At 37.1% G+C, this 12,188-nt stretch overlaps 4 protein-coding genes across 4 annotated transcripts; 2 read left to right on the forward strand and 2 right to left on the reverse strand.

The window, feature by feature from the left end:
• Positions 1 to 2,725: 2,725 nt before the first annotated feature.
• Positions 2,726 to 3,538, forward strand: BATDEDRAFT_3893 (uncharacterized protein; the record flags this gene model as incomplete). Its single annotated transcript, XM_006682050.1, has 1 exon — positions 2,726 to 3,538. A coding segment is annotated over one exon (813 nt), but the record flags the coding sequence as incomplete, so codon positions are not given.
• A 1,149-nt stretch (positions 3,539 to 4,687) lies between these two features.
• On the forward strand, positions 4,688 to 5,362 carry BATDEDRAFT_92086 (uncharacterized protein; the record flags this gene model as incomplete). The annotated part of the gene is made up of 1 exon (XM_006682222.1): positions 4,688 to 5,362. The coding sequence occupies one exon, from the start codon at positions 4,688 to 4,690 to the stop codon at positions 5,360 to 5,362; it is 675 nt and encodes a 224-aa protein (XP_006682285.1).
• A 1,698-nt stretch (positions 5,363 to 7,060) lies between these two features.
• On the reverse strand, positions 7,061 to 7,921 carry BATDEDRAFT_91974 (uncharacterized protein; the record flags this gene model as incomplete). Its single annotated transcript, XM_006682265.1, has 1 exon — positions 7,061 to 7,921. The coding sequence occupies one exon, from the start codon at positions 7,919 to 7,921 to the stop codon at positions 7,061 to 7,063; it is 861 nt and encodes a 286-aa protein (XP_006682328.1).
• Positions 7,922 to 11,024: 3,103 nt separating this feature from the next.
• Positions 11,025 to 11,699, reverse strand: BATDEDRAFT_91973 (uncharacterized protein; the record flags this gene model as incomplete). The annotated part of the gene is made up of 1 exon (XM_006682266.1): positions 11,025 to 11,699. One exon carries the CDS (start codon positions 11,697 to 11,699, stop codon positions 11,025 to 11,027), a length of 675 nt encoding a protein of 224 aa, XP_006682329.1.
• Between the last annotated feature and the right edge of the window lie 489 nt (positions 11,700 to 12,188).

A 12,188-nucleotide genomic window follows, 5' to 3' on the forward strand; every position in this document is an offset into this window, starting at 1 on the left:
CAAGACTTTTCATTCAAGTTTGTATTTGGAAATATTCGATGGTTTAATCACCACACATTGTTTGTAATGCGATTGTCATTGATCTCATCTCATCTCACTCCATTTCATTCCATCTGATTTATGATGATGTTTAGTAATCCATTACCATGTGTTGTAGTAAACTAGTTTGTTTATTGAACCAAATCCACAACGATCACATTCAGAATATTAATTTATAGTATTTCTAAATGCATGTTTGATAACAATCCAATTTTGTTACAAAAAACTGATCAAAACAATACTAAAATGGAACAACTCGTTTGTGTGTTTTACAACAATCCAAACATGAACAATTCTTGGCAATTGTTGGACATTCGCATGAATGAAATTGTCAAATCAAAATTCAACTTTACTAATTTTATCAAACATGGATTGTGTTGATGTTATGAAAGAGTTGATTCAACACCTGGAAGATTTAAAACTATTAACAACGGATGCTCAACTATACAAGGCTGATGAAATATGGGACAGACTGCTTGTATTGATACTGGAGTTGGAAGAACAGAATTACAGTAAGTTTAATAGCCATTGTATTATTGATGAATTCAAACTGTTGCTGACTTTGTGTTGGTTTGAAATGGCAGAGTCTACAGATGTAGTGCCTCGCTTACAGAGGATTAAATTGGAAGATATCACAGCCAAGTATTTGGAGTATAATCGACCCAGTTTACAGGTATTCATATATTGTAACAATAATGGATTGTTCATGACTAAACTAATCAGCATGTGTTGTGTAGATCAAAGTAATGGAATTTACTACAGTGTTTTTGAGAATGGTATACTATGATGATGATTTTAAAGTATCTCAACGACTAAACAACCAACTTGTACAACTCATGCAATCACCAAGTCGTCAAGTCAAAATGATGGCAAGTCATGATTGATATTGATCAAATGATTGACATTTAACTCATCTAGTGTTAATATGCATATAGGCGATAAACGCATGTACACAGTTGTACAAATATAAACGCTGGAGTCAAGAGGATCAATTTGACATCAAGCCAATGGTTGAGATGACTGTTCACGAGTCTGATCAACAAGTGCTCAGATTGGCAATTGACCTGTTCTCGACCATTTGCAGTGATATTGACGATGGAAATGTATGTTTACAATGATACAATATTGGATCAGTTTGGACAGTGCCATGTCATGTTGATTTGGTTGTATACTTGACATTGAACAATATCATTAGTTTGGCATCGTGTTGTCAAGACTCGTTTCACGACTGGAATCATCCAGTGGTTCAGTTGCTGCTGGTTTTATCAAAAATCTTCAAACCATATTTTGGAGTATTCATCGTCATGACCCAGTAAAAGCAGCGGAGTGTGGCATCATTCCAGCACTGGTCAATACGCTCAGGTATGTGGTGTTATGCATGAATGTGTGTCCAGTCATCACAATTGGTAAATTTGACATGGTTGGATTGACATGACATGAATACAGGAGTGTCGATCAAGCAGTGATTGATCAAAGTATTGATACTATTCAGAGTTTATACGACCATGAAGATTGTGAAGTGATTTCAGCCGAGTTGATGAGGCTGGATTTGATTCAAACGTTGAACGACTTGTGTGTCAAACACAGCGACAACCCTGAACTAAAAACACGCATGATCAAGATAGCTGGAACAATTGCATCCAAAATGCGCGACTTTCCTGTATCGCTTGCACGATCGTTGGTTTTTGAGCAATTGACGATATCAATGTGTGATGTCGATATAGATGACTATTTGTAACTGTTTGATAATGTCAGCGACATGATTGAGAAATCTACAAACAAGGCCGAGATGATCAAGGCGTTTCAAGATTATGGAATTGTAAAGCAACTCAACACTATTATTTCACGTAGAAGTATAGATTTGTATGATTATGATAGTGGTGACACTAGTATTGTAAAACTATTCAAAGCATTTGCTGATTTTGCCGACAATCATCCCGACAGTTCAATACGTACCGAGTTGGATCAAGGCGGGATATTTGAAAATCTAACGGTTATTGTACAATCGGACACTGCTGAATACAGAGACAAAATGGTTGCTGGCCGGATCATTGAAACGTGTTTCCAGTATCTGGTTTACACTGCTAGATCGGATATTCAGCCATACAACGACAATGCCGAAATTGATATGAAATCTGGAATGGCTGGGTATACACATGGACAGGCACGCACACTTGTAGAAATGCGGTATATCCAGTATCTGCAATCTATACTTTGCAAACCCATGTGCTGGATCGATATCACAAACCAGCATATTGTGGAGCAATGGAGGGCTGACTCACTCGATCGGAATATATCACCATCAACATTTAATCTTGCATTGGAACAACTTGGGGTTTTTGTCAAGCAGCTTGTTTGTAGTGGCAGTGATGGATTGGGCACAATTGTACCAGGACCTGTTGAACTGACGTATATACTGGACAATGGCATACCTGACAATGTATACACGCGATTGATGACAAATGTATCGGATATTGAACATGGATCAAATCACAACACTGGTCAAATGGTGCACAATCTGATTGATGCATCAATGTACAGTGTTGTATATGGACAAACGATGATTGCACCACTGGATATACGACTCAAATACACCACAATGGTACCATGCGATATATTGTTATCGACTCGACTTGTTTCAAGTGTGCCCATCATTGACGGCGATTCCAAGTTTATATCATGCAGGTTCCGATGGCTTCCGAGTGAATTCCGTGTCGAACAGGATGACAGTGTGACCATCAACTCATACATCAACAATCTGAATCCGATATGGCATCGAGACATGTACAAATGCATTGCCAAAATATTCAAATGTTTTGTCCCAATGTTTGAAAGTCTGTTCAGAACGATGGATCCAATGTTCAAGTATATTGATATTTACAATGGCACAAAGGGATATAAACCATCAAGCCAGTCAGATCATGATGATATACGGCCAAACACTCAAGTCACTCGTCCCGTGTATGTACCAACACTTCCGGAACATTTTGAATCCAAATATGAATCAGCAAAGCCAGTGTCACTGCGTGGTCGTAATCTACAAGTCATTGTCAAACTCACCAACATTCAACTGACACCATCCAAACCTAAATACGACGAGGGAAACTGGCACATTGAATGTCCAATTAACGAATCGATTGTTGCGATTGGACTGTATTACTACGACGTGGAAAATATCACCACACCCAATCTCGATTACCGCGAGGCTGTTGATCGGTTTGATGAAAGAGCATCTGATATGTATTGGGAAGATGTGTATGACACTGATCGAGAATCACCACGCAATCAGTATATAGGATCGCTTGAATTACCAAATGGTCGATGTGTAGTTTATCCCAATCGATATCAACACAAAGAACAATCATTTGAACTTGCAGATCCAACTCAACCAGGACATTGCAAAATTCTGACATTTTTTGTAGTGAATCCGTCTCGTCGGATTGTTTCGACTGCGCATGTGGCTCCGCAACAACCACAATGGTACAACTCGAGTCTTGACAAGACACACATACCGCCTGAACTGTGGAATGATATCACGCAGTATATTCAAGGTGTTCAATCACCAACTAAAGCCAAACGCTATCAAGATGAATTGACAAGTGACCGAACTCAAATCACAGCAGCATACAACAAATACAGATATGAGCGGAAGTATAGTGATTGGTGATTGATTATGAGGTTGTGATTTTACAACAATGAGTTGTAATAGTTTGATATGAACATGATGACTCGGACTCTATTCAGTCGGATCAACTCGACTACAATTGGCCGTGTATATTATGATTGACACGATCAGTTGTAGTTGAACTCGAATACAGATTGACTGTTGAATCACAATGCGTGGTATCAGCAACATGATGTGCTATATAGTGGAATGTATACGCTAATCTGACATGTGTCATGTAGTGTGTATTCGATCAATATGGGTATTAGCAATCAACAAGTCATACGATGTTTGTGTTCGAGTGATGCAATGGAGTGGAGTGGAATGAGTGCATCAAACCAGAATACGAGTCAACCATGACATATGATCATGATGTGTGGTTGATACAACTATATAGTGACAATCGATATTGATATAGTAACACACAACATGCAATGCCAACACAACAGTTGCAAGTCAATGATCATCAATATGACATTGTGGTTGCAACATGAACTGCATTGGATTGATTCAGTTGATTGATTGAATTACTGGACAATATGTAGTGATGACTGATCGTGTCGAGTTGAATGGAAAACATCACCAAACCACATGTTTGAATCATGACAACCACAACACATATTGATGACCATCCAACAACTGAATATCAGCTCAGTTGCATATAATCTTGTTTGAGCATGCATTTGTTCATATTTCAGCTCACTGACCCTTTTTAGGGCGGATAAGGGTGTAGTACACAATAAGCTATACGATACTCGAATGTATAGTCAAGCAGCGGTCCAACCAATACTGCGGTTGTTATATAAATGGATATCCCTTCAAAGTTGGATATTAATGTCAAATCAACACCAACCCTGATAATAAAGCCAATCCCTAAAACGGTCATCCAATATGCTTTTAATATTATCCATCCAATAATGGATATAAATACAGTCCAGCCTTGCTTGTTGAATACCAATAATTACAACGTGTTTGATCAATACAATGAAACTCGCAGTCACAGTATTGGCATCAATCTTGTTTGCTTGCTCGGTCACTACAGCCAAACCAGTCAATCCCAGTGCAACTACAAGTGCAACTACAAGTGCTGAAGCTAGTACTTCGACCGTCATCCCAACTGCAACTGAAAGTGACGAATCTAAGCATCGTGTATTTTCTTATGAAGGATCTGAATTTTCAGTTGATCTTAGTAAACTCTCAAAGGATGATGTGAAGTTGATCCAAGAATATCTAGAAAAGGATCAAGAATATGAAGAGATAAAGAAAGCGTGTGACTCGGCCAAATCTGAAGAGCTCAATCAAGAAGAATTGTTAAAACGCCTAAGTGGAAAGAATTACAAACTGTCACTAAAATATTCGAACAGGAATGATCCAGTGTATCAAGAAAAGAAAAGAGAAATTAAACAGAAGCTTAATGAAGAGAACGAAAAATTATTCAGCCTTCAAGAAAAGCGTCTGAAACTCGATAAAAATCTTTATCACGCTGGCTTGTTGCTTCATATGGCCAGAAAAGAACTTGCAGATCTCCTGTTCCAAAATGGTCCAAGTACAGCATCACTTTATTCTCGAATCAAATTTCTGAAATCAAATCCCAGTTTTGTTGAAGATATTTACCAATCTCTTATTCTCCAACTAAACAAACAGTCGGGATCGGAGTAAGCCTCTACTAGTGGAACCCAGAACAAATCAAAACATCATAAAAGTCCATCATCATCAAGCAAAACGTCTACAGACCAACCCACTCAAACATCATCCAGTACACAAAAAGCTTCCAAATCTTCCAAATCCCATTCTTGATTTTCTCGTTTATGGAAAACTTCCAAATCCAAGAATGAGCGCAAATCATTTTCGAGTCCACCCAGTTCTGAAGATTCAGATGAATCACCCGTTTGATTTGATTGCTAATCTGAACTGGTTTTGACTGACTCGATTGTGTTTTTATTTGAATAAAATACGATACGATACAATATGATTACCATTTGATATTGTATGTACATGCATTATATCTGATTATTGTAAACAGTCTTGGTTGGCATGATATCATAGTGTACATTGACACTTGTATTTCCAACACAATACAATACAGTTGATCATATATTGCATAGTTGTATACATTGATGATGCTGACATGCATGTGTGTATTGTGTCGATATGATATTGCTTGTCAATATGACATGACATGCAATACCAACAATAGTCATGTGTACAGTATCAATATGTTGCACAACTGTAATCCAAACAGGTCAACACATGCCACATTGTAGCAATGCAATCAAATTGGTACAACACATGTCAACATACATGTACTGTAGTGTATTGTATTGTACACTAGTAGTGATGATTCGACCAACGACATGCGTGGTTGTAATATTATACATGAAACCACATGCTCATGTCCATGTTCATGATTATGGTGACATACAGTGTTACAATGATGGGTCGGCAACAATGTGATGGAACTGGATGTGCAATATCAAAATCATGCTCAGAATACGTCATATAACGACAACTTGCAGCCATATTGACATAAATGGATCACTAAATAACAGTGTCGTGGACTGATTGACAATACAGCGGTATTGTTGTTGGTGATTGACATGCAAACAACAGTTGCATTACTGACATGTACAACCATTGTTGTTGAACTAGATCGCGATCGTATTCGAGATTCAGAACACAACAAATGTACAGAGTTGTATTGACAACATCGATAGTCAAGCACAACATATCGATTGCAATACATGAATCTGAGTCCAAACTTGGTGATCGTACAATCTATGATTACTAAGAGTGCACAACGTGTAGATTCAACACTATAGTCTGATTGTGTGTCATGATGGTTGTTATAATCAAACACGCAATTGCAGTCAATGTGTAGTAACCATTGTATATTGCAATGCATAACACAGTCACTGCATGATGGATATCAAAATGATTCATTTTACACGAATACGGTTGTCAATACGACACATGCTGCATAAACACTACATATATTACATTGTAAACTGACATAAAACAACACTAATTGACCAATATCAAACCAGTTGATGTTGCAATCTACATCCGACTTTGAACAAGTGTATTGATACGTTTGTTGTACAATACACGACATGGTCAGTTGGTGATATCATGCAACTGACAAGTGATTGCAAGTCTGACTGATAGTTACAATCAACACTGGTTGTTATCAAGTCATTAATGTATATGTAATAAACCGTGTCAATGTATCAATCAACAATCCATTAACTGTCAATGTAATACTCAACACAATATACACAAACATGCAATACAAAATCAATATTATAATTTTTGGTTCATTTACAATACTCGCAAATATCAACAAAATAAAGTTTAAAATTATTCAAAATCTTCGAGTTTCAAAAGCGTCTTCAAAATCCGATTCCGCTCCTGATTCTGCTTTTCCATCAAATCTTTCAATCGTTGTCTTGCCTTTACTATTCTGTCATTTGGTGAAATACACTCTTCTCTCAATATATTTTGGATTTCTGGCTTATGCTTTGGTTCAGATATCTTTTCGCCTCTTGCCAACGCTGACTTTTGTTTTGATCCAATAGTTACATAATCATAATAGGCTTGGCATTTCTCTCGTATTTCTCTAGACGTCTCGATTTCTTTCAAGTCAAGTGCGTTCTGATCTTGGGTCGATAGAGTCTTTTGATTTAAGCCAGTAGTGTCAGACTTGGATTTATCAGTTGGTTGTTTTCGACTTTGTTTGAAAGTACTTGGACTAGGTTGATTTACTGGCTGTTGCTGACCTTTTTTGCAAGTGTCAGAATTGATTAGATCCATTATGTCTTGCCATTGCTCTTCGGAAGTGCCTGGATCAAGTTTATCAGTTGGACGTTTTTGACCCTGGCTGTAAGTGTTTGGACTAGGTTGACCTATTGACTGTTGCTGACCTTTTTTGGGAGTATCCGAGTCAGCTATATCAAACAGTTCTTTCCAGTCATTGAGGGTGTCTGAACCAACTTCATCTATTAGGTATTGCCAATATTTGTCGGAGATGCTTAGACCGGGTTGAATAACTATGTTTTGCCAGTTTTGGTCAGAAGTGTTTGGACTGGGTTCATTAGTTGGACCAGACACTTGACTGGAAGTGCCTGATGTTTGGGATGGACTATTGTTATCAGTCGGTATCAGTATTGCATTAGTGGTTGCTGTCGCACTCAGTACGAGTAAAATATCAACCAATTTCATCAGATTGATCAATGGGTTTAAACAATTGGTACAAAAGTAGTATTGAAACTGATGTTGATTATGAAACTCGAAGCAGTCGATTGTATGTGTTTTTGTATATCAAGCCAATCCTTTTAGGTTAACTCATGGCACAGAGTTATTTGGTTTTTGTGATGAGCCAATATCAAATCACAGTATAATGTTATTCATAATATTGATGATCATGTCAATCATATGATGCTTTTACGACCCTTTGATCAAGTATATTGAAAATCACCCTTCATGAGTGTTGTGTAATCGCAAACACTTTTACAATCGTATTCATGTAAAATGGTTCACTTTATTCATTTTGCTTGTATTCTGCATTGTAATATACAATGGTTACTGCACATTGACTGCATTGTGTGTTTGATTATAACAACCATCATATGACACAATCAGACTGTAATGTTGAATCTACACTTTGATCAAACATTTTGAAAAACACCCTTCAAAATATCCGATTAAAGGGTCATAAAAGCATAATCCAATCGACATGATCATCAAATTGATCAATATGATATTATGAATAGAAAGCAGCATACTGTCTAGTTTGAGTGGCTCACTACAAGCAATCAAGTAACCTTGTGTTGTTGGTTGGCCTAGAAAGGTTAGGGTTGGCTTGCTATACCAAAGGTATAAATACAGTATGTTTAGTTTCATAATCGACGCTAGCCTCAACATTCTGTTTTCCACTAATTGTTCAAACCCATTGACCAATCTGATGAAATTGGTTGATATTTTACTCGTACTGAGTGCGACAGCAACTGCCAATGCAATACTGATACCGACTGATAACAATAGTCCATCCCAAACATCAAGTACTTCCAGTCAAGTATCTGGTTCAACCAATAAACCCGATTCAGAAATTTCTGACAAATACCAGCAAGAGCCAATTGATATAAGCTTTTCCGGCCGAATTCGGCAACGGGTAGCGATTGTAACAGGTCTAAATATCCCCAGTTAAGATGAGTAGCAGCCAGTAAATCAACCTAGTCCAAGTATTTCCAAACAAAGTCGAAAACAACCAACTGATAAATCCAAGTCTGACACTACTGGCTTAAATCAAAAGACTCTATCGACCCAAGATCAGAACGCACTTGACTTGAAAGAAATCGAGACATCTAGAGAAATACGAGAGAAATGCCAAACCTATTATGATTATGTAACTATTGAATTGAAACAAAAGTCAGCGTTGGCAAGAGGCGAAAAGATATCTGAACCAAAGCATAAGCCGGAAATCCAAAATATATTGAGAGAAGAGTGTATTTCACCAAATGACAGAATAGTAAAGGCAAGACAACGATTGAAAGATTTGATGGAAAAGCAGAATCAGGAGCGGAATCGGATTTTGAAGACGCTTTTGAAACTCGAAGATTTTGAATAATTTTAAACTTTATTTTGTTGATATTTGCGAGTATTGTAAATGAACCAAAAATTATAATATTGATTTTGTATTGCATGTTTGTGTATATTGTGTTGAGTATTACATTGACAGTTAATGGATTGTTGATTGATACATTGACACGGTTTATTACATATACATTAATGACTTGATAACAACCAGTGTTGATTGTAACTATCAGTCAGACTTGCAATCACTTGTCAGTTGCATGATATCATCAACTGACCATGTTGTGTATTGTACAACAAACGTATCAATACACTTGTTCAAAGTCGGATGTAGATTGCAACATCAACTGGTTTGATATTGGTCAATTAGTGTTGTTTTATGTCAGTTTACAATGTAATATATGTAGTGTTTATGCAGCATGTGTCGTATTGACAACCGTATTCGTGTAAAATGAATCATTTTGATATCCATCATGCAGTGACTGTGTTATGCATTGCAATATACAATGGTTACTACACATTGACTGCAATTGCGTGTTTGATTATAACAACCATCATGACACACAATCAGACTATAGTGTTGAATCTACACGTTGTGCACTCTTAGTAATCATACATTATACGATCATCAAGTTTGGACTCAGATTCATGTATTGCAATCGATATGTTGTGCTTGACTATCGATGTTGTCAATACAACTCTGTACATTTGTTGTGTTCTGAATCTCGAATACGATCGCGATCTAGTTCAACAACAATGGTTGTACATGTCAGTAATGCAACTGTTGTTTGCATGTCAATCACCAACAACAATACCGCTGTATTGTCAATCAGTCCACGACACTGTTATTTAGTGATCCATTTATGTCAATATGGCTGCAAGTTGTCGTTATATGACGTATTCTGAGCATGATTTTGATATTGCACATCCAGTTCCATCACATTGTTGCCGACCCATCATTGTAACACTGTATGTCACCATAATCATGAACATGGACATGAGCATGTGGTTTCATGTATAATATTACAACCACGCATGTCGTTGGTCGAATCATCACTACTAGTGTACAATACAATACACTACAGTACATGTATGTTGACATGTGTTGTACCAATTTGATTGCATTGCTACAATGTGGCATGTGTTGACCTGTTTGGATTACAGTTGTGCAACATATTGATACTGTACACATGACTATTGTTGGTATTGCATGTCATGTCATATTGACAAGCAATATCATATCGACACAATACACACATGCATGTCAGCATCATCAATGTGTACAACTATGCAATATATGATCAACTGTATTGTATTGTGTTGGAAATACAAGTCTCAATGTACACTATGATATCATGCCAACCAAGACTGTTTACAATAATCAGATATAATGCATGTACATACAATATCAAATGGTAATCATATTGTATCGTATCGTATTTTATTCAAATAAAAACACAATCGAGTCAGTCGAAACCAGTTCAGATTAGCAATCAAATCAAACGGGTGATTCATCTGAATCTTCAGAACTGGGTGGACTCGAAAATGATTTGCGCTCATTCTTGGATTTGGAAGTTTTCCATAAACGAGAAAATCAAGAATGGGATTTGGAAGATTTGGAAGCTTTTTGTGTACTGGATGATGTTTGAGTGGGTTGGTCTGTAGACGTTTTGCTTGATGATGATGGACTTTTATGATGTTTTGATTTGTTCTGGGTTCCACTAGTAGAGGCTTACTCCGATCCCGACTGTTTGTTTAGTTGGAGAATAAGAGATTGGTAAATATCTTCAACAAAACTGGGATTTGATTTCAGAAATTTGATTCGAGAATAAAGTGATGCTGTACTTGGACCATTTTGGAACAGGAGATCTGCAAGTTCTTTTCTGGCCATATGAAGCAACAAGCCAGCGTGATAAAGATTTTTATCGAGTTTCAGACGCTTTTGTTGAAGGCTGAATAATTTTTCGTTCTCTTCATTAAGCTTCTGTTTAATTTCTCTTTTCTTTTCTTGATACACTGGATCATTCCTGTTCGAATATTTTAGTGACAGTTTGTAATTCTTTCCACTTAGGCGTTTTAACAATTCTTCTTGATTGAGCTCTTCAGATTTGGCCGAGTCGCACGCTTTCTTTGCCTTTTCACGTTTTTGATCCTTTTCTAGATATTCTTGGATCAACTTCACATCATCCTTTGAGAGTTTACTAAGATCAACTGAAAATTCAGATCCTTCATAAGAAAATACACGATGCTTAGATTCGTCACTTTCAGTTGCAGTTGGGATGACGGTCGAAGTACTAGCTTCAGCACTTGTAGTTGCACTTGTAGTTGCACTGGGATTGACTGGTTTGGCTGTAGTGACCGAGCAAGCAAACAAGATTGATGCCAATACTGTGACTGCGAGTTTCATTGTATTGATCAAACACGTTGTAATTATTGGTATTCAACAAGCAAGGCTGGACTGTATTTATATCCACTATTGGATGGATAATATTAAAAGCATATTGGATGACCGTTTTAGGGATTTGTGTTGCCAGGGTTGGTGTTGATTTGACATTAATATCCAACTTTGAAGGGATATCCATTTATATAACAACCGCAGTATTGGTTGGACCGCTGCTTGACTATACATTCGAGTATCGTATAGCTTATTGTGTACTACACCCTTATCCGCCCTAAAAAGGGTCAGTGAGCTGAAATATGAACAAATGCATGCTCAAACAAGGCTATATGCAACTGAGCTGATATTCAGTTGTTGGATGGTCATCAATATGTGTTGTGGTTGTCATGATTCAAACATGTGGTTTGGTGATGTTTTCCATTCAACTCGACACGATCAGTCATCACTACATATTGTCCAGTAATTCAATCAATCAACTGAATCAATCCAATGCAGTTC

Source organism: Batrachochytrium dendrobatidis, assembly GCF_000203795.2.
Source record: "Batrachochytrium dendrobatidis JAM81 unplaced genomic scaffold BATDEscaffold_15, whole genome shotgun sequence".
NCBI lineage: Eukaryota > Fungi > Chytridiomycota > Chytridiomycetes > Rhizophydiales > Batrachochytrium > Batrachochytrium dendrobatidis.